This window comes from Desmodus rotundus, chromosome 6 (genome assembly GCF_022682495.2).
Source record: "Desmodus rotundus isolate HL8 chromosome 6, HLdesRot8A.1, whole genome shotgun sequence".
Lineage (NCBI taxonomy): Eukaryota > Metazoa > Chordata > Mammalia > Chiroptera > Phyllostomidae > Desmodus > Desmodus rotundus.
This window is the reverse complement of record NC_071392.1, coordinates 48,751,611-48,777,298: the sequence shown is the minus strand read 5'-3', so window position 1 is coordinate 48,777,298 and position 25,688 is coordinate 48,751,611. Positions and strand designations below refer to the sequence as shown.

At 42.1% G+C, this 25,688-nt stretch overlaps 1 protein-coding gene and 1 pseudogene across 3 annotated transcripts in view; one reads left to right on the top strand and one right to left on the bottom strand.

The window, feature by feature from the left end:
* PIK3CG (phosphatidylinositol-4,5-bisphosphate 3-kinase catalytic subunit gamma) overlaps positions 1–15,688 on the bottom strand; it is a 40,590-nt gene extending 24,902 nt beyond the window's left edge. For 2 of the 3 annotated variants that reach the window (XM_024558514.4, XM_045193591.3), the window contains exons 1-6: positions 14,630–15,688; positions 10,387–12,393; positions 7,347–7,412; positions 7,009–7,234; positions 5,438–5,541; positions 2,519–2,665 (exon numbers count right to left, since the gene is read on the bottom strand). In XM_024558514.4, the coding sequence (XP_024414282.1) occupies positions 2,519–2,665; positions 5,438–5,541; positions 7,009–7,234; positions 7,347–7,412; positions 10,387–12,381 (2,538 nt within the window). In that variant the 5' untranslated portion in view covers positions 12,382–12,393; positions 14,630–15,688. The other variant, XM_024558505.3, reaches the window with a different exon arrangement.
* LOC112303077 (keratin, type I cytoskeletal 18-like) overlaps positions 1–25,688 on the top strand; it is a 375,683-nt pseudogene that overhangs the window by 34,105 nt on the left and 315,890 nt on the right.

Below are 25,688 nucleotides of genomic sequence, written 5' to 3'. Positions count from 1 at the left end.
TGAGACAGATTTTAGCCATGATTCTTCTACTCCACTCTAGTTATGTATATTTTACCACAACAAAATAAAAGTTCCATGACTCATATTTAAGCCTTTTATCCATCTTGAGTTTATGTTTGTGTATGGTGTAAGTTGGGGGTTGATTTTCATTTTTTTTGCACGTAGCTGTCCAGATGTCCCAACACCATTTGTTGAAGAGACTATTTTTACCCCAATTTATACTCCTGTCCCCTTTGTCAAATATTAATTGACCATAGAGACATGGGTTTATTTTTGGGCTCTCTATTCTGTTCCATTAATTTTTGTGTCTGTTCTTATGCCAGTACCAGAATGTGGTACATTTACACAGTGGAATATTGTGAAGCAGAAAGGAAGAAGGAATTTCTACCCTTCTTGACAGCATGGATGGAACTGGAGAATATTATGCTAAGTGAAATAAGCCAGGCAGTGAAAGACAAATACCGTATGATCTCACCTATAAATGGAACCTAATCAACAAAACAAACAAGCAAGCAAAATAGAACCAGAGACGTGGAAATAAAGAACAAACTGACAGTGACAAGAGGGGAGGGGGGAGGGGCATAATGAGGGAAAGAAGGGGAAGGGTCAAGTCAAGAAACATGTATAAAGGACCCATGGACAAGGACAACAGGGGGGAGGATTGAGTGTGGGAGGAGGGTGATGGGTGGGGCAGGGGAGAGCAATGGGGGGAAAATAGGGACAACTGTAATTGAACAATAATAAAAAAATGTTCCACCCTACCATCCCTACAAATTTTTATTCATAAGGCACTCTTGGGCTACAACCAAGAAAACAACAGCAATGATGATAATGAGAACTACCATTTACTGGGTGCTGTTTCATGTTGATCCTTTGCATTCACCTTACAGTGTGGATATGATTGTTATTCATATTCTGCAGGCGAAGAGACTGAGGATTAGAGAACTTAGATAACATGTCCTTATCTGCCAAGCAAAGTGCCCTAACAACAAAACAAAATACATAAAGGTAAAGTGCAGACTTTCCCTCAGAATGAGAGGAAAATGAGTGATGTTTTGTGTTTTTCAAATGTATCTTTGAATAATTCAAAAGTTTTTTTTATCCTCACCTCACTTTTTCATTGCTTTTTAGAGAGAGAGGAAGGGAGGGAGAGAAACATCGATGTGAGATAAACACAGCGATTGGCAGCCTGCTGCACACACCCAGACCTGGGATCATATGTGCCGGCATCAGGGATCGAACTCACAACCTAGGTATATGCCCTGACTGAGAACCTGCAACCTGGGTATGTGCCCTGACTGGGAATCAAAGTGGCAACCTTTCAGTTACGGGACGATGCTCCAACCAACTGAGCCACACCATCCAGGGCAAATAATTCAAAGGATTTTACAGATTTATTGGGAATTTACTTAATTTTAAAAGGTTTGCAGGACTTTTCCTTTTTTAATAAAAAATTATTTCCAGGAAAATACACATACCAGTTTTGAAAAGAGAGCAAAGGGTATTATTGTTTCCATATTAGAAAGAAGCAAAAAACAGAAGCACAGAGGGAATTAAAAACATGACCTAGTTCTTAAATAGTCTACATTTCCACCCTGACTGGTGTAGCTCAATGGATTGAGCACAGGGTGTGAACCAAAGGGTCACCATTTTGATTCCCAGTCAGGGTATATGCCTGGGTTGCAGGCCAGGTCCCCAATACAGGGCGCCGAGAGGCAACCACACACTGATATATCTCTCCCTCTCTTTCTCCTTCTCTTTCCCTCTCTCTAAAAGTGAATAAAAATCTTTAAAAAAAAAGTTTACATTTCCATCATTGTGGTTTGTGTGTTTTAAATAAATCATATTAAATATTAGAAATTATGTTACCTCTACAATGTTAAACAACTAGAATATAGAGTATCACTTTATGAATTAGTGAAGCTAAAGTTTATCCAGAAATGTTAGAAAATAGAAAAATGATTAACAGTGATACCTTCACCATCAACCTGCTCTAGTAATCCATTCATTATTTGTTATTTAACTGCATGATTTCTCCAGTCACTGACCTGTTTATTTTCTCTCTCCTTCCTATGAAATCATTCATTTGAGTTTGTGTATGTGGGTGTGTATCAAAGTCGATGTGTCTAAGCAGAGCACCTGTGGGTATGTAGCTATGTCTGTGAATAAGAATTAAGTGAATGCTAGGGGGTTAAATATGTCTGTGTTGTAGGCTACCACACTAGGAATGGGTGTATAAAACAGGTTAGGTGAGGGGGGCATATCTGGCTATTTGGGAATGTTGGCTGTGGATCCCGTCAGGAATGGGCAGAACCATGAGCTCACCAGACCGTGCATCTAACGGCCCATAGCCGTACTCCCCCTCCCTCTTACGTGATCTTTGGTTATTGTTCATCACATAAGATGAATAATGATCAAAGACAGAATGGGATAGTATCAGTAGAAGGCATGTTTTAGTTCTAATATACTAGAATTATTTTTTCAGGTAATTGAAAAAAAGTCCTTAACAGTAGCATACCTGTAAAATAAGCATGTCTTGGCGCAGATCATCACCATGTTTAAAGATAATTCCAATCGTTTCCTTTGAGAGAGCTGTAGGGTCGGCACATTTAAACTCAAGCCACAGGGGCTTTTTCTTGGAGGCCATTACTTTACATTTTTCAATCTGTAAGGAAACAATGAGATGCTTTAATATACAATAAATACACATTTTGGAGACACACATCCTCTTGGGAAGTTATCACTAAAAATAATCAGGACAAACTCCCAGTTGGGAAATGATTTTCAATGATTTGGGTAAAAATATAGAAAGGGTTCTCACCAAATCTGGAAATACTAGTGAGGGCAATTTGCAACACTTATGCCAGTGGTTCTCAAAGTGTGTTCCAAGGAACCCTAAGAGTGTGTGAAGATGCCCAAGAGGTCGAGCAGATCCCATCCTCTGCACGCCCCACTCCCATGAACTCTGGTTCTCTCAAGTCCCCTTTAATAAGAGCAACTTTGCTGTTCTTTCTTTTTATATTTGGCTTCATAAGATTTAATTTGAAAAAAAAGTATTCTACTGCTATTACAGTATGTAAAAACTATTCTTGCAGAATCAGAAGCAATAGGCCAAATATAGTAAGATAAAATTTAACTGCAGTAAATAGAAATCTAGCACTCAGGTACAACGCCTCCTCTCTCAAAAGAAAAACCCCATACACCTAAATAAACTCAAGGAACTTTGCTGGATATGTGGCTTAGCAGCCACTCCAAGATAAAAAAAATCTTAGGGGTTTTGGCCCAAAGTGAATTCACCATGAATCAAAAATGCGACATGGTCTTCAAAAAAAAACAAACACAATTTGAAGCTGCATTATATGATATTATTCCTAGAGATGTATCAATCTCTAACTGGATAAGGACAGATGATGAATGTGTTTTTATGTTAGGGCGACTTTACTGCTAATTGCTCAGAAAATAAACATGAAAGGAGGAATGTCCCTGTCTTTCCAGGGGAAATATCTTTCAAGAATGAAAGTGAAATAGAGTTTTATAAACAAAATATAAAAGAATTTCTTGCCAGAAGACTTGCAGTATTAAAAATATTAAAGGCTGAAGGAAAATGATGCCAGATGGAGACACGGACATATACGAAGTAATGCAGACTACCAATGATGGTAAATGTGTGGGTAGATATAAAAACAGTCAATCTGTTAAATCTATTTCAACTGTTTCAAGCAAAAATAATAACAATGTATTTGGCTTATAATATATGTAGAAATTAAAAGCATAACAAAAACAGTGTGACAACGAGAAGAGGTTGATGAAAATATACTGTTGTAAGAGTCTTATGCATATATGAAGTGGTTTATTATTTGAATATAACCAAGAGCCTGTGGTACTGACACAAAGATAGCTATATTTAGATCAGTTCAGCAGAATGGAGAATCTAGCTATAAAGGTCAGATGACATTTGACAAAAGCATTGCCAACATATTTAAACAGGAACAGGACAATTTTTTCAACAGGTAGTGCTGGAAAAGTTGGATATTCAGATAAAAAAACAAAACCTGATCTTTATCTCATACTATACACAAAAATTAATTCAAAATAGATAAAAACTTAAATGTAAGAGTTAAAACTATATGGTTTCTGGAAAAAATATTTGTTACATTGAATGAGGCAGTATTTCTCAACTTTGGCACCATATTTTGGGCTGGATAAATCTTTGCGTATGGGGCCTGCCCTGTGCATTTTAGGATGTTTAGCAGCATTCCTGGCCTCTACGCACTAGATGCGAGGAGCATCTTCCCAGTTGTAACAATCAAAAATGTCTCCAGACACCATCAAATGTCCTTTGGTGTGTGAGTGTGTGTGTGGGGGGGGGGGTGGGCGGGGGTTGGCCACCCCAGGTTGAGCATTGCTGGATTAAGCAAATATTTCTTAGAGTGTAAAATATATAAGCCATAAAAGAAAAAGTGATAAATTGACTTAATAAAAATTAAAACCTTCTGGTCCTTGAAATATGAAAAGGCAAGTCATAGACTGGGAGGAAATATTTGTAAAATGTATACCTTATAAAGGATTTGTGTCCAGAATATATAAATAACTTATAAAAAAAATAAGAAGGCAACCCACATTAAAAAAGAACAAAAGATGTAAACCAAAACTGCTCACGAGAAGATGGAAGCTGAGCACATGAGAAGATGCTCAACAATGAGATACCACTTCACACCATTCCAGTGGCTGTCATCAGTCTTTTAAAAAGACTGATAACAAGTGTTGGCTAGGATGTGGAACTGCTGGAACTCACATACATTGCTGGTGGGAATGTAAAATGAATGGTACAGTTCCTTTGGAAAAGCAGCCTGGCAGTATCTTATGAAATTACATGCACATGTACCATCTGACCGAACTATCTCACTGCTAAATGTTTACTCAGAAAGTGAACGGAAAGCAAACTGTGGTATTGCTGTATCAGGAAATACTACTCAGTCATAAAAAGGAACAGACTACTGATACACACAGCACCATGGATGGACCTTAAGAGCATTATGCTAAATAAAATAACCCAGAACTACAGACACTAATAACACAGAACTACATACTGTATGATTCCACATCATTGAATTCCAGAAAAGGCAATTACATAATAGAAAGCAGATTTGTTGTCTGGGATGGGGCATGGAAGGAAGAAAGGGCTAAGTAAAAAAGGAATATGAAAGAACTATTTCTATGAAATTTCTATATAAATATTCTATATCTTGATTGTGGTAATGAACTGTATGCTTAAAATGGACAATTTTTTGCATGTAAATGATTCCTCATGAAAGCTAATTTAAAACAAAATGGGTGGGCTTCTGTTGAGGCTTTTAGGGTCTAGTGTTTAGAAAAGATATTTTGACAGACATTTTCAAGACATGTAGGCCACATAGAGAACCCAGGGGCTACGTACCACTAGTGCGCCTGCTTTCAGCCCAGGATCATACGGAACTCTAAAGCTCTTGGGGAGATTTGAATTCTGGAGGTTTTCAAGCTTTTGCTTAAGTTGGGAAATAACTGTAATTGTCAAAAGTACACAAGAGTTATGTGAGTTCAAGAAATTACCAACATTATCCACAACACTTCCTGAGGCTACATCTATTCACAACATTCTATACGTTTGGTCTGGTGCGGAGAAAGAGAAAAGGGGGTTAGTCTCTGTCCTGGAGGAACTATCCATTTGAGGTGTCAAGGTCAGCAGGCTTACTGGGAGCACTACTGCCACGTGCACATACTACGCCAGGGGACAGAAATAGGGGACAGATACAGCACACCAGGACGGGCAGGGAGGGAAGGGTGTTTTAAGAATAGCACTAAGGAACTGATACTTTAGTTTTCTTTCTAATGTGTGAAACTTTAAACTGCCATCTGATTTGGGGAACAGACATTTGAAGACCATAATAAATAAATAGATAAATAGAATTTCGTTAGGGTTCTGTAAAATCTTTTCCAAAGAGTAAGTTAGGCAGGGTGGAGATGATGTGACAGCCTCAGAATTCTAAAAGTAAAGTGCCGACATTAAGACTTACTCCCTTAATAAACAGACAGACTGGAGGCCAGTACGAACGATCCCCTTTCTTACTTACAATAAAAATAAAAGCAAGTGAGATCATTATTAACATTATTACTTTTACAACAGAAAATTATTGGTGTATTGGAAAAGAATCAAAAGGAAAAAGTGGAAATTCTAAATATTCAGAAGTTTAAAATACCGGCTGAGCATGTTAGTGAGTGTTGCTTATGAGCCGTGCTGCTGGGTCGAGGTGCACAAGCAGGAATGAAAGATATTTCCCAGCTTCAAGGCTCATAGCGTTTAGCAGACCAGAGGATGTACTGATGACAGACAGAGAGTGATCAATGTTCCTCTCTTTCTCCATGCAGGGCAGGGACAGCATTTCTTAGGGATAAGAAAACAGTATTGGAAATGCCTTCAGAGAAGAGGTGATGTATATTCTTATATGAAGTACTCTGATATATATTATATATAAAATATATAGTATATACACTATAGATACTATATGTGTGTACATATAATATATGGAGGAATATATGTACATACATATATGTATATATGTGCCAAAAAATTTAAATATCTTCTTCATAATTTGTTATTTTAAAATACTGAAATTTGAAAATTATATGCGTATATCGAAAGATGGGGGGAAAAGGTAAATATTTGAAAATAACTAATCTTTTTGTGTGTGCACAATTGTTTTTAAAAATAGATCTTATATCTGCATAATGCTTTAAAAAATTTTTCAGTTTAATATCTATCATAAACCCATCATTGAAAATACATATACAGTTTTAAAAATATAGTAAGTTGTAAAGGGAGAACTTAAATTTGCTTGCTCCCTAAAGACAGAGGACTTTAAAAAATTGCTCTTTGCTGCCTTTAGGAAGGTACAAAGTACCTTCCAGGGATGATGGCATTTGGAGATGAAGGCATCTGGAAAGAGAACCCAGAAAATATAGCTACCATACCTTGGGAACTGACGTCATACTTTTCAGCAGAGAGCGATTTAATATCAATAGTAACTTTTTGTAACATCTCGATTACTTGGACCTGTTGGGTAAAGTCGTGAAGCATGGCGGCGCCACAGCCCCTCAGGTAGGCTTCCAGGATCACAGCGAACCTCTGCTGATAGTGCCTGGACTGGGCTATCTCACTTCTCAAGAACCAAAACAAGAAGTGACCAATTCTTTTGTTCTGAGGGTGGGAACAAGATGGTTGAAATTATTGTGACCAATGGTCCAGATCTACCAGCCAAGTCCCAGTAACTTTTCCAGTGGCATGCTATTATCAAAGTGGAAGTACTTACTCTTAAAGCACGCTTCAGCAGAAACCTGGCCAGGGCACTGTCGTGGTAAGGTTCAAATTTCACAGCCTAAAGGAAGAACACACCGGTATTTGTAGGGCTACATTCTATGTTAATCAGGGAAAAGGAAATGGAGAAAAACTAGCACTCTGTCTTGGTGGGTTTTTATGGCAAGGGTGATGAGAATCTTACCAGTCACTTAAGTGCAAAACTCTTTTTTCAAGGACACTTTGGGCCAAAGTGAACCAAAGTGAACTTGCTTAAGGACTGGGAGGAGAAGCCGGAATTCTTGACTCATAGTCATGTGCTTTTGATAACTTCAAAGGCAAAGGGCAGGGCGGGGGGGGGGGGGGGGGGCTTTGGCTTTCATTAAGGGCTTAGTTGATTGATTGGAAGGATAGAGGGGAAAGATGGAAATGGCTATAATACATCTATAAAAGTGGAAGGCAAGAGAGGTTGTTGGAAAGAAAATAGACAGTGGAGACACAGTACATGTAAGGAGAAAAATATTTGTTAACTGTGAAGATCCTAAAAGTCCTATCACTCCACTTCTGCCCAGGATATGTGCCTGGCATCTCAAAGGCAAGTAACTGTGCTGTCTCACAGGTTCCGACTGCAAGGAAACAGCAGGAATGGATCAATTCATGTAGAATGATCTCTACCCCCTGCCAGGTAGTGGTGTATATAGAGCTTTTGTCTGAAAATCTCTTATTTAATATGGTTCCTCAGGAAAAGTGTTTAGCAGTTTTCATATCACTTGGTTAATGTAGAGATACTGACTTAACTGATAGCTTCATTACTGAAGAAAAAGAACCAATAAAATGTAAAAAATAATTAAGCCCTGATGGGTGTGTGGTATCTGTTACAGCATTCTCTGTACTTTTCTATAAATCTGCAATACTCCATAACTTTAAAAACAGTAAGACTAAAAAATACTGTTTGATTATTATAGATGCATATATAAAATTATAGGGTAGATATGATGGAGAGAGGAGGCTTAAAATTAAATATGTCAGAGTATTTTCTTTATAAATAGACATGGTCTACCCTTTTTTCAGATGAAACAGGATAAATTCCCATTCTACTTTATGTTTTAAGGCCTGAGGACTTTTGGTATGATTTCCACTTCTTACTCTGGTTTTCCAGTTTGGAAGTGATCAATACTGACTTGATAATATTTCAATTATCCCCAATACTTTCCAAGATCCTTTCCATGGGTGTGGTCAAATAGGTGCCACGGTAGCCCCAGCTAACATCTCAGTTTGGAGAGTATGGTTATTTCACTAGCAGGACTCACTTCAGAAATGTTTTAATGTGAGTCTTTTCAAACACCCTCATGTTTCACTTCTGTAAAGACAATGCAGGTCTCAATGAGGAGGCCAGTTTAGTCTAAATGAGTCATTTGACCATATTTGAAAATGTCTCATTTAACAAATGACTATTACTCTTCAAATTTATGACCACAAATGCAATGCTGATATTACTTATTGACCTTTTTCACTTAAATACTTCCAAGAACACCATTCATTTTCCAACTCTGGAAAGTTTATTTGTGAAAATGACAATGTAAAATAATTCATAGTGGCCTTGGGACTTGGAACACATTTCATGCAAATTTGCTTTATGTTCTATTTGTTTTGGAGAGCTAGAAAGCTAAAGATGCTTGCATTACTCTAAAATTTTCCTTAGTGTTATGCTAGTATCTGCACTCATGGACAGATTATAATATTGGATACATTTGATAGACGAAGGCAAAGGCCAAATATCACGTTTCAAGTATCTGCTTAATGGAAGGTGACGGTTCGGAGTTTAAGGGAAGAGCATCCACAGTGCTCTTCAGGAAACTCCAGGGCCTTCCAGTCATACAGATAATAATTAGGCAGTTTAGTGTCTAACACTTAACCTGGATAATCTTAATGATCGCAGCTCACACACTACCTATTCAGAACTGTCCCTGGCTTCTTCGATCTAAATTGTGTCCCCAGGATCCCTAGCTATTTTCTCATAATACTCTAGGTTTTCCCCGAAGTATTCATTACAGTTTGTTATTAAATGCCAGTCTTTCTCATGCACAGCAAGCTACATGAGACAGAGACAGGCTGTGTTTTCATCACTGCACCACATCCAGCTTTCAGACCAGCAGAAGCACTGTGCAAATGTTGTTGAATTCAGGAATGAACACTCCTGCACTCTAAATGAGAATTTCTATTTCAATTTCTTTAATTCCTTGTCCTTATCAAGCAGCACAGTCTAATCTGAGATTGGCTGCAGCGAGTAGAACTGTTCCTCCTTTCTTTAACTTCCTGAGAAAACCTTAGGCAAGTGACGTGGCCTCTCCTGACCCCAGGGAAAGGCATGAGAACACGAGTGGAAACGCAATGCCAGACCTGTCTAACGAGAGGGGCTTTCAAGGTCCCATCCAGATAGGAGGTGTTATTCATGAATGTCATATTCATGTTCAGAGAATATGACCTTTTCTCTCTAGGACCCCAACCCTGGCACTGGAGTGAGGCAGGATCCTGGGAGGCAGTGAAAGGAGCAGGGCCTGGAGTCAGACCTCCTGGGTTTGAACTCCAGTATTTCAAAGTGTGTGACCTTCAGCACATTAGCTAGCCTCTCTTTGCCTCAGTTGCCTTATAGTTAAAATATTAATTTGACCTCCATAATAGTTATTGGAAGAATTTAATATAATAATACATAAAAAGCATGTGTATCATTTGAAGCCTTGGCACAAGGGAGCATTCTGTAAATCAAATCTAACATTAATACAACAATTGAGAACAACATATTCCCATAAGCTCAGTCCTCTTAAAAAGTGGAAATATTAACATCTTCAAAATGCCTGTCAGGAAACCCTAAAAGAGAATAAAAAATAAATAAATGGAACAGGGTACTACTTTTTGAGGTGGCTTCTTCAGATCTGCTCTGACAAATCAGGATGCTCTGGACAAAGGGCATTTGATGACAACTGAATGGGGTTCCTGTGCGTGTGCAAATAAATTCCTGGGGAAGAGTGCCTGTGAATTACACTGGCATCCCCTACCTGGACCAGCTGTAGTAGGTAATGCAGGACGTCATCGTCCTCTAAGCTCTCCAGTTTCTGAACGGCGATGGCTCTCACATTTTCATCTGAAAAGTTGCAGTCCAGGAGTTGCATTGTTAGCCCAACATCCAAAGCACTTTGATCCCAGACCTCCCTTCTGGATAACAATTGGTATGTTTTGGCCACAATTTCTTGCTGTCCCCATTTCACTGAGCTAAATAGCTTAGGATATGCTTTTGGATGCTTAAGGCTTTCATATCTGAAATGCCAGAGCAATTCTTTGTCTTCTGCTGTGAGAGGGTTAAGTGGATCAGTGGCTATGATAGCCTCCAGTTGCTTCCGAAGCTGGTTGGGCATTTCAGCTCGAATCCGGTCCCCTTCAGGGTCAGGGGTGGGCCGATGCTTAGGCAAGGCTATTGGGTGACAGTAATTGTCCAGAAGAATGCAGATGGACATTGAATTCTCCTTGTCTGGGTTGGTTGCGGACGTGAGCTTGTCAGCATTGAAGCTCCCTTGGTCTTCTCCCTTCCCAGATATTTGCCACATGTGGAGCACATATTCCCCATGGCGTAGGAGGAACCGATGGTCTATCAGCAGCAGGTTCACATAGTAGAGAAGCTGAGCTTTGCCTCTGGATTCGGAACTCGGCATCTCTGCAGAGGCCTTACCGGATAGCGCTGGAGCTTTGCCGCAGTAGACCTGGAGGTTCAGTAGAGCCCCTTTGGGTAAGTCTTTGATTTTGATGCTGAACTCAAGCCACACATTCCAGAGCACCTCCTCTGTGAAGGGTTTGGGACTGGTTCTCCTTTGGCAAAGGACTTGCTGCCCATGTTGGATGTTTGCCTCCACAAACACCGTGAGGTCAGCGTTTCGGGGCAGCACCGGGATATCAATGCCTCGGATCTTGACCCTGAACTTCCTGTCACAGTCCCACAAGGATACAGTGAACACGCTCTCATGGTCCTTCCCATGGATTGTCAGCTGCTCATGATAGCCGGTGACGCCCGTGCAGTCATCCACCAGTGGCCACTCTTCTTTCTTCACCTCGTCCTGGGCTGGGTCCGGAGGAGTGTCAAGGACCAGGTGAATCTCTTCCCCATTCTTGAGGCAATGCCTCACCCACTGGAAGTTTTTGATGGGCGTTTCACCCACCAGGTACTCATCGCGGCCACAGACGCGCAGCACAAAGTCCTGTTCATTTTGGCTTTCAGGGATATCCATCAGAGATTTCTTCTTGGCCATCTTGGTGAAGAAGCTCTGGAGGATGGTGCTTGGGGTGTCATCAGCCGAGACCTTGATGGTCTGGCTGGTGGTGCTGCGGTGAATGACAATGAAAATGCAGTTGTTGGTGATCTTCTTCAACAGGTATTCCGGGAGGGGCTTGGATGTCACCCAGGGGTGCATAGAATAGAGCTTGGGGTCTCGGCCAGCCACCTCGGCCATGCGTGGGGTGACCAGGCGGCGGCGCGTGAACTCCAGCTCGTCGTCGTGCACGTTGCTGACATCGGTGACATCATAGCCTAGGAGGGCGGTGAGCAGGCGCTGGAACGCCAGCGACTCCTCGGACGGAGGGTGCCGCTGCACCACGTGGATCTGGCCTGGGCTCCTGTGCAGCACCTTCCAGTAACGCAGGCAGTCCAGTGTCTGCACGACCTGGTACTTGTCATAGATCTCATACCACTGCCCTTTTTTCTGGTAGAGCAGCAGAAAATGGTCTGGGCTCAGCCGGTGGTAGAAGTCGGCAGACACACTGGTCTCCAGCGCGCGCAGCCACACCTGCGCCTTCATCTGCTCCACGTTCCCGTGGCCGGCCACGTGCAGCAGCGCCGTTTCCGGGCTCTTGCAGGTGCGCTGGCTGGTGGGCAGCACGAACTCGATGGGAATGAGCTCCATGGAGGACAGGCTGGCCGCGGAGCCGCGGGGCTTCATCCTCCGGCGCCGGCGGCAGTTGTCCTCTCTCAGAACCACGGGCTGTTCATTGTTCTCCAGCTCCATGCCCTGTGCGACCTGGGAGCGGAGAAACAGAGGGCTGTGTCACAGGGAAGGCACTGTCCGGGGGCATTTTTCTGTGAGATGGCAGGAGACGGTGTAGAAGACGACAGGGACATGTGCACGAAGGGCTTTGGAGTCAGGGCCCACGAATCCTGACCCTGCCGCTTAGTGTCTGGTGACCTGAGCTAGTTAACTAATCTCTGAGCCTGTTTCCCATCATTCAAAGGAGTGATACGCTCAGAGGCTGGAGCTGAGGATCAGACAAGGAAATGCACGTACTTGCTCAGTGCGGACCATGGTATATCGACGAGTACCTACCTGCTCTGCACAAAGCACTTGAGTACAAATGTGACGTACTGCAGTAAGAAATACGTCAAGTAATGATGGCAATGCTAACACATTAACATTGAAATATAAATAAGACATTTTATTTTAATATTCGGTATCACTGTGTTGTAAGGGGTTCTGCAATCATTCTACTTATGTTTGAGAATTTAATTTAGTGAAGGAAATATGGGAAGCACTAATCTGGCATGGTGTCCGGCAGACTATCAACGGCTCGAAGTGTTAATCGCTTTTAAATCCAGTTTAAAAATCAAGTGCTAGTTGGCGAGGTGCTCTGTGAAATATTAAAACTCCCCACTAAGAACACAGGCCTTTGAGATATTTCTATTTGTCCAGTCTCCCACTTATTGGGACCCAGATGCCTTCCCCAACCTCACTTCACATTCTCTGTGTTCAAACTGCTTGGTTCAGGTATCTACTCCCTAGTCAAGTTCCTGTCTTTCTTTTTATTTTTTCATTTTTTTTCTTTCTAATTAGGAAAGGTAATCATTTCATTGATAAAACTAAACAATATCAGAACTGGTAGTTTCAGCCAGGAACATTCACACATATTTATCATTTTGAATCAGGAAGTTCTGGGTTGTCACTGCTATGTTAGGGTCGTGCCTTAGAGGGGGCGCCCACGTCCGAACCCTCTTTGTATGTAGAACATTCAGGTAATTTTAACTCTGTTACAGTTCATTACATTGTCCTCTGCATTAGACAGCCGAGAAGCCATAGGATGGAAGGAAGGACTGCTGGGCTTCAGTAACCTACTGTTTGCATCCCTGCTGGTTATTTAACTTCTTTTTTTTCTCTAATATTTTCATGTTTATAATGAGAATTCACAAGTTTCTTCTCATCAATTTATCCACTCTTTCCATAAATATTTAATGAGTACCTACTCTGCGCAAAGCGTTTGAGTACAAATGTGACATACTGCAGTCAGATGCGTTTCAAATAATAATGGCAATGCTAAAATATTAAAGTTGAAATATAAATAAGGTGTTTTTATTTTAATATTCTGTCTCACTGTGTTGTAAAATATATTCTAAACAAGAATCAACTATGACACAAAAATTGTTTCAGAAGATAACATTTACTCTCTTAAATGACTAATATTAGTGAGACGCATAACTACTTATTTCCTTAAGAAATAGTGGAGCATTTGACACATACCAAAAAGAAGAGTTTGATTAAAAGATAAGAAAGACAAGTTTCATTAGATCCAAACTTCTGTTCAAATCTTGGCTTAAAGTTACTTTCAAAATCAATATTCCCTCTCATAAAATATTACAAAACTCTACTTAGTAAATACATGAAACCAACTGTCCTAAAGCATTGTCTCTTGCAGCTTAAAACATTCACTATTTGATCTGTAATGTTGCTACATTATAGAATAACAAAGAAGCGACAGTAAGATATATTAATACACACACTTGAAATAAAATAGGTCTGAATTTAGGCAATGTACAAATATACAACAATAACTTCTGCTTCGGTCAATCTTAAAAGATACAAGATGCAGAAGAAAACAGGCAGATTACGTACTCACTGCTTTCCTTCATGGTTGGGGTTAGGGAGCGTTTGCCTTTTACAAGAAGACCTCAGAAACACTGATGAGTACAATAACGGCTAAGCATGCACTTGTCAGAATGCGAAGCTTGGCTAGCACAGGCTCCTGTGCCCTCCCTCTTCCTCTCAAACAAAAACAAAAAAGGACTGATGCACCTGCAAAGCTATCACTGGAACCTCCTGGATGTCTAAACATACAGATGGGACTAGACAGTGAAACGGAGACATTCAGTGGTAGTATCGTCCCAAGAACCAACAGCCGTTCCAGATAAAAACATTCTAGCTGAGAAGGAGGAGTCACTATTCCCAGTCATCCCAACAAAGGGCAAAAAATAGAAAGGGAAAACAATACCTGATAAAGCAGTGGAGGCGATGAAGCTGAAGGATCATTTGTTCACTTTTTGAAAACAATAAATTTGAACCTACCCAGTGCACCTCTAAACTCTTCCGCTTTTCTGGGTCTCCCTTCATATCCAGATGCAGAGGAAGTGTTGCAGTTACCAGGAAGGAAGTTTTAACCAAGTTGATTATACGTGTGATTGCTCATTTTAAAAGTGTCAGAAATGCGCTTCCTGTTAATAGCACAGAGAGTGAAGCACGAGAAGGGGCACTGTTTACCATACACATTTTTGATACTCTTTGAACTAATTTTTAATAATTGTGAGAGACCAAAGCAAATTAAAATTACATAGATCCAAAAAAACCCCACATTCGTGAGACACAATCACATGAAATATTTTCTAGGTAGTTCTAAGCAGAAGAAGAGGCTTAACAGTCACAGTAGAGAAACAGGCTGGTAGGAAGATTTTTAGAGCCAAGTTAAATCCACTAGTCCCACAAAGCCAATTCAATTAATTCTCCCTCATGGGAATTCAGATGATCCCTTGTTCATACGCTGCAGCTGAGGGTGGGGGAAGAGAAACTAGTCATCTAGAGGACTCAGTTATCACGCTGAACATTTTTAAAGACAAGGTCTGGGAGCTCACTTCCTTAGCTTGGTGAGGTAGTTCTCTATTTTTTTCAGAGCATTAGGATCCAAAATATCGCTGCCTGAAACAGAAAGTACAGTGTATGTCAGTGTGTGTGTTTGTACATGAGCGTTGGAGTGGAGGGTTAACTGTGGGCAATGATTGCAGACAAACTAGGAGGTTTTTGATTTCATGGGAAAATTAGGGAGCTGGGCATTGCCACACAATCAGACAGATAGTCACTGGGAGATGGCTCCCGATTATCATGGGAGTGGAGGATCCATAGAAAAGCTACCCTAAATAATTTTTCCAGTAGCTCTATATCTTCCAGGTGACCTCAATTCCTTCTAGAACCCCTGAGCATACTCGGGTCCTGGACTGGTGCCCACTGTTCTCCATCCCAGGGTTCCTATATGAGTTCATCCTCTACCTCGGGTTATCATGGACTCCAGCGGAGCCCCAGGGACCACAGGTAGGATGGCGTTAGCCTCGCAGGTTCCCTGGAGATGTATAATCAAAAGTTCTCTAAATCACTCTGACGTCAGGACACATGATTGGCAGGATCTATCTCCTTCCACATAGGCCTCTTGCGTCTTAGCTTTTCATAAGTTGAATTATAATAGTTGATGTCTGCAAACTATTAAATTCAAAAGCTGTGTCCCAAATATTTAAAGGGGGCTTATTAGCACCCCAAAATATATTCTTATGTAGGAATACTCCCTTAGGAGGCTGGCAGCTTTAGAAGCCTTGATGCTGGCCCTTTTGACTGATTCTGAAGGAGGGACCAAGGAGTCCCACTGCAGGAGTTTGCCAAGCTGTTCTTTATACAGAGTGTGTTGGGAGGGCTCACAGGGGGAGGTGGGCTGGACAGGGGCTCTGGTTAGTCAGGCTGAGCGCAGAGGGACCATGAGCTTAGCCAGCTCTGTTCTCCAGACCAGTCAATAGGTTCTGTCCCTCAACAGATCCTTCCCTGCCCTGGCTCAGTCACACCCTGGGGCAAAGTTCCAACCTGATACTGCCCCCCCCCACCCTACCCCACCCCTGCCTCCAACACATGCAGGTTATTTCAGAAATGCTAGACTCTGGCTCTTGGGTTTCCTTGCCTCCCCAGGAGATACTCAGCTAAGTTGAATTATGCAAAGTTGTCTGTTCTATGACTGAACTTGCAAATACTTCAGGTTTTATTGTGGTTAGAGAATAAAAGTACCCTGCCCTTCCTCAAATCCTAATATAGTCACTAAAATTTGACTACATGTAGTAAATGTTCCAAGGAAGAAGTAATGGCTGGTGTCTCCTTCCTCATTGTGGGTGCTTCCGCCATGCAGAGAAATTCTTTACTAGTTAGGGCCTTTTTTATCTCCAGATTAGAAAATAAGCGCACAGGAAGATGTGTCAATGATCAACAAACAGGTTAAGAATGAATTATTTGCTGAGAAAGGATCGTTGTGATAGCATTCAGAGGGCTCGTTTGTGGTCTGTTTAGACAGACAAGGCACACAGATGAAAAAATAAGATGTGCGATAGTTTACTGGAGAGGTCACTTTGGGTGTAATTAATTTTTTTTTTTAACTTTTCAGGAGGAGACCCAGGATTTAAAGCAAGAGGGATCACAGGGAAAGTCTTCAAGCCAAAACTGTGAACAAACAGAACAGTTCAAGAAACAGTGAATGTATCTCTCTGCTGAAATGGAGCATTCGTAAAGGACAGCAGTAGAAGGTACGGGAACATCATGGCAAGGTAGGCACGTTCTTCCCACTTATTTCATATCTTGGCACATGGAAATAGTAACAACATTCGTATGGCAGGCCGGGTGCCACGAAGTGTTTGCCCTCCCACTCCAAATTCGTCTCTTCCCCTCCTTCTTTTCCTTCCTCTCCCTCTCCCCTTCTCTCCTCCCCTCAGACATTTGACCAACTCCTCTTCTACTCAGCTTGGGTAACCCCCTCTGGGAGGGCTTTCTGGTTTAGGGAAGCACAGGGTACTGAAGCTTTCCTCCGTTAGTGACCACCAACACTAGGAGCAAACTCTCCCATAGCACCTGCTGCATGTCTCACATTGTTCTAAGCACTTCAACATATTAATTCATTTAATCCTCCCAGCAGCCAAAGAGAGGGGCACTACTATTAAACCCATTTACAGGTGACGAAAGCAAGACACAGAGAAGTCAAGTGACTTGTCCCGGGTCCCACTGCCGGTAAGTGGTGGTTGTCAGAGCACTTCTCCTTGCGGAGGACAGATGTTTACGAGGCTGCTTGCTCCACCAGACTGTGAGTGCCTGGGGACGGTGGCTGCTCTGTTCATCTCTGAACTCCCCAAGGCCACACATGGCACTTGCTGCGTACAAAGCAAGGGCCTCAATAAACAATTGTGAAATGGATAGTTTGTATAGAATAGCTCTTTTTTTTTTTTTTTAAGTCAGTGGATTCCCTTGCATTTATAGGAAGCAATAGGAATATTGGGTGATTCTCCTGAATGCCCAGATCAACCCAGGCATCCCCTCCCTCCCATTTAACCATGAAACCCAAAGCCCAGCAATGTGCCTCCTCCTGAAGCCTGAGAAGGAAACCTGGGAGAAGAATGATGTGCCATGTGGAACTTGGGAGGGAACCGAGTCTGATTAACATTATAAGCATCTATGTAGGAACTTTAGAAATATCCCCTTTTTAGCCCCTCTGCCTGACCCTATTTATTAGTTTTCTTTGTTGTTCCCTTATTTATATTGACTGAAAGTAAGACCAAAAACTACTACATTCGTGTGATCAAGAACTTTCCCATATGACGGACACCCCTGGGACTCATCCCTGGGGCCCTGTATTTAGAATGATCTTCAGACGGTCAAGGAGTTTTATCTAGCTCTCTACCTACACAGCTAACTAATCCCCATCACCTACCTGTCTCTATCTACCTCTTACACACGTATGAGGATCCTGAATAAACTGTTTGCAGCAGGGAGTTTCCAAATCACAGATGGTTCTGTTAGGCAGGATAGAGAGTAAACCAAGGCAGGGAGGGGGAGGGAGACATGTCTCACCCACTAACTCAGCAGTCCTGAGTCTGGTCTGATAAGATTTCCTGGTGTTCTGAAAATCACAAGAAAAAAATAGCACAGGAGGAGGGGAGCCCTTGAAGTTCTGTATGCTTTTAAGACTGTGTATTAATCACATGATCGGCAAAGGGGAGGAGGAGAGGGAACGTAGAAGCTGGGTACAAGCTTAAACCCCCCCAAATCTCAACAGCTGGAGCACTCAGACTAGCTGGGTGCCCGCTTGCAGCTTTGTGCTCAAGTGTATTTTGTCAATAAACTTGCTCTCTCCTTTCCACTGTACGTGTTGTCTCTTGCCTGAATTCTTTTCTTGAGAGGGAGACAAGAGCTGAGGAGGGGTCTCCCCAATAACAGTTCCTTTACTTGCAGGATTTTTCCTGTTTAAGGGCACAGCAGAGGGTCTTAAGAGATAAGAAGCCTTAGACCTCTCGAATGGAGCCTAATCTCAAAGCCTTGGTCTTGAGGCCCTGACGTTAGAATAGAAGCTGCCTCTTAACGTCTTTATGTGGAGGATTGTTCTTTTGAAAGCCCTGGGTTCCTGAGTCTGACAGGAGCCACTGGAAGGAAGCCAGAGGATGCCCTGCCTCTTCAAGTTCAGAAAAAGGGCGCAGGAGTGTGGACTGAAGGTAGGTAGAGGGGTGGGGGTGTGCTGGCCTGAGCTAAGCTTCCCTGGCTCTGGATGCAGCAGGGCTGCAGCCCTGCAGGGCCTTCTTTTGGCAGCTTGAGAGAACTTCTCCAGAGGCACCCAGGCCTCCTGGTAGGTCATCAGCAAGGCCAGCATAAGTGGAGAGGGAGGGCAGGACCAGTGGCCTAGGGCTACAGCTGCGCCCACCTTGCTCTGCACGTAGGAAGAATCCTCTTCTCTTCCAAAACTACAATACCCATTTTGTGGGCCTGCTTTTTTAATAATTATAATTGACATATGGTATTATATCAGTTTCAGGCATCCAACATAGTGATTCGATGTTTATATTCCTTGCCATGGGAGCATCACAATAAAGTCTGTCACCACAGAAGGTTATTACAATAATACTGACTTTTCTCTAGCTTGTACATTACATCTCCATGACTTATTATTTTTGTTTTTTTAACCAGAGGTTTTTACCTCTTATTCCCCTCTGTCAGAGAATTTTTGGAGATAAGGGGAAAGCCCTGATGGGTGTGCCTCAAAGAGGACAAGTTCCTGTAGGCTTTGCCCCACCCCATGCCATGGCAAGAAGCTTTCTGTTGAGGTTTTTAAACAATTAAGAGCCAAATGGAACAGGGTGGGGTGGGAGTAGGGGTGGGGCTAGAGTACACCTGTAGAGCTGGACTTCCTTTTTTAGATTAACAGCTCTATTGATGTATACTTTACATACCATCCCCTTCAGTTTCAACCTTTTACACAGTTCTCTGAAGCAAATGCAACAGTCCTAAGGCATTTATTAGGGAACGCTGTGTTAATCACGATGACAAAATCTCGGTGGTTTACATCTTCCTCACTTCGTAGTCCCAGGCTGGCTGGGGGAAACTGCACTGTTTTAAGCATTCAGTCAGGACCCAGCCCCTTCCCATGAGTGATTCCGCCCTCCCTGTGGGCCCTGAGTCCTCCAAAAGGCTGCTGGGAAATTCAGCCTGCCTGTGTGTCCAGGGGGAAGAAAATAGGTTTGACAGGGCCATTAGCAATATGGTTGCCACACATGTTAGCAATGTTAAGGCTTTGATGAGCATGATAGAATTTAAGTGCTATCATATATCTAGTTTTGCTTTATGAGTTATTTCTATCATGAGACACTTAGAATATGGCCTGTTAATCTTAGGCAGTCATTGACATTCTGATTATATCTTGTTTCTATGTTGAGTGGTTAGTGATAAGTAAAGGGTTGTACAAAACCAGAACTTGGCAGTCCTTCCTGTGTACTTCTCCAAAATCCTCCAAAATAATGCAGTATTCCCTCACTTCCTGGGAAATTCTCTTCTAATCAGGCATAGCAGTGATCCAGAGAGTACACACAAGAGAATGGAGAGAAATTGGTAGACAGCTAAGGAGTTACACCGTGAAGGCTAACCAAAACATTTTATAAAATTCACACTTTGGAGTGTTCTATCAGTTTATTCTAACTACCCCCATCACTATTAAAGTTTACTTATCACAATAAAAGTTTATTTTTAGAGAGAGGGGGAGGAGGGATAGGAAGAGAAAAATCAACGTGCGGTTGACTCACACGCCCCCGACTGGGCACCTGGCCTCCAACCCAGGCATGTGCCCTGACTGGGAATCAAACCAGAGACTGTTTGGTTCTCAGGCCAGCACTCAATTCACTGAGCCACACCAGCCAGGGCAATAAAACTATTTTTAATTAAAAAGTTTATGTGTATGATCATCAGGGTAAAGGATTAGTGGAAGGTCTGGGTCACATAGTCATCTGGAGACCAGGGTGTTAGAGGCTTTGTCATCTTCTAGATGTGGCTTTCTAGGTTGCTTCAGGCATCAATAACCAGTCAGAAGATAAGAGGAGCAGGAGATTTTGTGGGCTGGGCCTGAAAGTGGTAAATGGCACCTCCATCTACATTACATCTGCCAGAACTCAGTTGTGTAACAGACCTATTGCAAGGGCCTGAGTATATCTCCTGTTGCAACTCAACAGCATCTCTACCCTATGGTGGTGGTGGGAGGGTCATCAGTCTTTGGTGAACAGCTTGTCATCCCTGCCATATTGGCACTACCAATTTCTCTTTTCTTTTAACGTTTATACAGCACCCTGGCTCTGCTAAAATGAGATGTACTAGGGATATTGATTCTAAGAAAAAAAAGATCTTGCTTTGATATGAAGGTATAAAAGAATGAAATGTTTTGTTGTTGTTTGATTGATAATATAAGTTTGTTGGACTGATGATATGAGTTCCAAATGAGGGGACAGATAGTGTGGATTGCTACGTGGTGCCAAAGTCCAAAGAAGATAAAAAAAGCAAAACCAGACGTGATAGTCAATAAGGCTGGTGAAATATACTCCAGTTCTCCTGGGAGGTGGTAGAGAGATGAAAATCCTCCACCCTCTTTGAAGTTAGGAGTGATCATTGATTTGTTTGACTAGCGAAATGTGAGCAGAAGCTCACATGTGGAGTTATCCACAAGTTATCAAATGTGGATAACTTGGAAGCACATATTGAAGCCTTGTCAGCCTGGCCCCTGGGAGACTGGGATCAGCAGACCTGCCCAGTTCACGCATGTTCAGGATGAATATGGGCAGAAAATGCACCTTTCATGGGTCTAGGTGCTGAAATCTTGGAGTTGTTTGTAAATGCAGGTCTGACTGCTACATCAGGGTTCTCCTTGAAAAAAATAGGCTGAGATAACATTTTGGATCAGATTTTAAAAGGTTAAATTTCACTCTATGAGATTTGAAATGTAAAGTTGCTTCGGGTTGGAGATTTTGTTGACATCACATTTAAGTGGTATAAACCAATCCTATTTATTCATTAAAATACAATATTCGATTTAAAAATGCTATAAAGTGATGCTATAAGCTTCTTTATTATATAAAACTACCAAAGAAACAGCAAATATTTTATCTAATGTTTAAGGTATACAATTACAGAAAAATAATAGCTAATTTCTTTTTCCAGCAGTTTTTAAATAAGATAATTTTCAGAGTTTTGGATGTAGATTTTAGTAAAAATAAATCATATATAATTCTTTTTGTCTTTCTTTATAAAAATTGTTCCTCTTCCCCTTCAGGGATTTTGTGTGGCTTTTCTTAGAAACTCCTCCTCCTGGAGAACCAAGATGGCGGCGTAGGTAGACACACTGCGCCTCCTCGCACAACCAGAACTGACAGAAAATCTAACGGCAAGGAAGTCCGACACCAAGGAAATGAAAAGTAAACATTCATCCAGACCGGTAGGAGGGGCGGAGACGGGCACCAGGGCGGAGAGGACTCACGTTGCTATGGCGGGACCGAGACTGGTGGAGTGTGGGACGAAGGGGCAGGCAGTCTGACCACTAGCAGACCCTGCGGCCCCATTTACACACAGATATACTGAGAGGGCCGGACTCAGAGTGGCGGAGAACAGGGCAGGTGGAGCGGCAGGTAGCACCCCACAGCCCCACATTCGCGCACAGATAAACCAGGCAAACGGCAGGGAGCATAGCAGACTTTGCAACCCAGGACTCCAGCGCGGGGGGGAGGGGGGGGGGATAAAGCCTCAAACCTCTGACTGAGAACGCCCGTGGGGGTTGGGGCGGCAGTAGGAGAGACTCCCAGCCTCACAGGAGAGGTTGTTGGAGAGACCCACAGGGGCCTAGGGCGTGCACAAGCCCACCCACTCGGGAACCAGCACCAGAGGGGCCCAGTTTGATTGTGGGTAGCGGAGTGAAGGATTGAGATCCGGTGGAGAGTGGAGCGGGCGCCATTGCTCCCTCTCGGTCCCTCCCCTACATACCGCGTCACAGCGCAGCGACCGACCAGTGTTACCCCACCCTGGTGAACACCTAAGGCTCTGCCCCTTTAAGTAACAGACACGCCAAGACAAAAAAAAAAAAAAGGACCAAATGACAGAACACTTCAAGCTCCAGAAAAAATACAACTAAGCGAGGAAGAGATAGCCAACCTATCAGATGCACAGTTCAAAACACTGGTTATCAAGATGCTCACAAAATTGGTTGAATCTGTTCAAAAACCAGATGAAAAAATGAAGCCTATGCTAAGAGAAACAAAGGAAAATGTACAGGGAACCAATAGTGATGCTAAAGAAACTGGGACTCAAATCAACGGTGTGGACCAGAAGGAAGAAAGAAACATCCAAACAGAAAAGAAGGAAGAAACAAGAATTCGAAAAAATGAGGAGAGGCTTAGGAACCTCCAGGACATCTTGGAATGTTCCAACATCCGAATTATAGGGGTGCCAGAAGGAGAAGAGGAAGAATAAAAAAATGAAAACTTATTTGAACAAATAATGAAGGAGAACTTCCCTAATCTGGCAAAGGAAATAGACTTCCAGGAAGTCCAGGAAGTTCAGAGAGTCCCAAAGAAGCTGGACCCAAGGAGGAACACACCAAGGCACATCATCATTACATTACCCAAGATTAAACGCAAGGACCTACATCCAAGATTACTGTATCCAGCAAAGCTTTCATTTAGAATGGAAGGGAAGATAAAGTGCTTCTCAGATAAGGTCAAGTTAAAGAAGTTCATCATCACCAAGCCCTTATTATATGAAATGTTAAAGGGAGTTACCTAAGAAAAAGAAGATAAAAAATAGGAACAGTAAAAATGACAGCAAACTCACAGTTTTTAACGACCACACCTAAAACAAAAACAAGAGCAAACTAGGCAAACAACTAGAACAGGAACAGAACCATAGAGATGGAGATCAGATGGAGGGTTGTCAATAGGGGAGTGGGAGGGGGAGAGGGAGGGAAAGGTACAGAGAATAAGTAGCATAGATGATAGGTAGAAAATAGACAGGGGGAGGGTAAGAATAGTATAGGAAATGTAGAAGCCAAAGAACTTATAAGTATGACCCATGGACATGAACTATAGGGGGGGAATTTGGGAGGGAGGGGGTGGGCAGGATGGAGTGGAGTGAGGGGGGGAATGGGACTGTAATAGCATAATCAATAAATATATTAAAAAAAAAGAAACTCCTCCTCCTTAATGGTATTGAAATAACTGAAATTAATGCCAGAAGATCTTTTTCTCCTTTTGTTTCCTCAGTTCTGTCTTAAAAATTCTATGATTATCACATTTAAATTGCAGCAGTAGTATAATTGTGACCAAGGCCAAGATTCACTGTGGATGCCTTATATCCTCTGCCCTGATAGCCTCGCAATGGATAAAGACGACAGCACCATTGAAACGTGTATATACCTCTCAATGGGAGACAATAGCTTGTGAGTCTTTTCTCTTTGGCTACACAGCAGGAAGTTCCAAGCTTAACAGGAAACAGGATGGGCTACGCTGGTGTTTAACAAACCAGGTTTGGCTTGGCTATGTCAGAGCCCTCTGGCAGACTTGTTAAAAAAAACAGGTTTTTTGTTTCAATCCTATCTCCCTGAATCAAAAGGACCCGTTAAAAGGATTGTTATAACAATCTCTCCAGTCGATTCTGGTGGACAGCCAGGTGCATGTCCGCAAAGGCCATAGAGGACCCACCAAGGACAGCACAGGGGCCGTGCCCTCCTCGTCCTTCCTGTCGTGAGGGTATGTGCCCTTGCCTCTGTGCCATAGACCACCTTGGGACGCAAGAAAACTGTCAGAGTTTACTGCCTGTGTTTTCGTCTAGGTTTATATGGTTTGGGGGCTTACATTTAAGTCTTAATCCATTTTGAGTTTATTCTTGTATGTGGTGTAAGAAAATGATCTAGTTGCATTTTTTTGCATGTATCCAATTTTCCCAACACCATTTATTGAATAGACTATCTTTAGCCCGTTGTATGTTTTTGCCTCATTTCTCAAATATAATGGACTATAAAGGCTTGGGTTTGTTTCTGGGCTCTCTATTCTGTTCCATTGGTCTATTTGTCTGTTTCTATGCCAGTACATTGCTATATTAATTGCTAAAACTTTGTAGTATAGTCTGATATCAGGTAGCATGACACCTCCGTTTTTCTTTCTCAAGATTGCTGAGGCTATTTGGGGTCTTTTGTGGTTCTGCATAAATTTTTGCATTATTTGTTCTAGTTCTGTGAAAAACATCATTGCTATTTTTAAAGGGATTGCTCTGGGCGGTGTGGACATTTTAAAAATGTTAATTTTTTCTGTCCTTGAACACAACTTATGCTTCATATTTATCTTTAATTACTTCAATTATACTTTTTTTTTTTTTTTTTTTTAAATTTATTTATTGTTATTTAATTACAGTTGTATGCCTTTTCCCCCATCCCTTCACCCCACCCCAGGTGAACCCACTTCCCTCCCCCCTCTCCACCCTCCCCCTTGGATTTGTTCATGTGTCCTTTATAGTAGTTCCTGTAATCCCCTCTACCTACTGTCCCCGCCCCCACCCCCCCACCCCCGCCCTTGCTATTGTTACATTGTTCTTAACTTCAATGTCTCTGGTTATATTTTGTTTGCTTTTTCCTTCTATTGCTTATGTTCCAGTTAAAGGTGAGATCATATGGTATTTGTCCCTCACTTCCTGGCTTATTTCACTTAGCATAATGCTCTCCAGTTTCATCCATGCTGTTGCAAAGGGTATAAGCTCCTTCTTTCTCTCTGCTGCGTAGAATTCCATTGTGTAAATATACCATAGTTTTTGGATCCACTCGTTTGCTGATGGGCACTTCGGTTGCTTCCAGTATTTGGCTATTGTAAATTGTGCTGCTATGAACATTGGGGTGCACAGATTCTTTTGGATTGGTGTTTCAGTGTTCTTAGGGTATAATCCCAGCAGCGGAATTGCTGGGTCAAAGGGCAGTT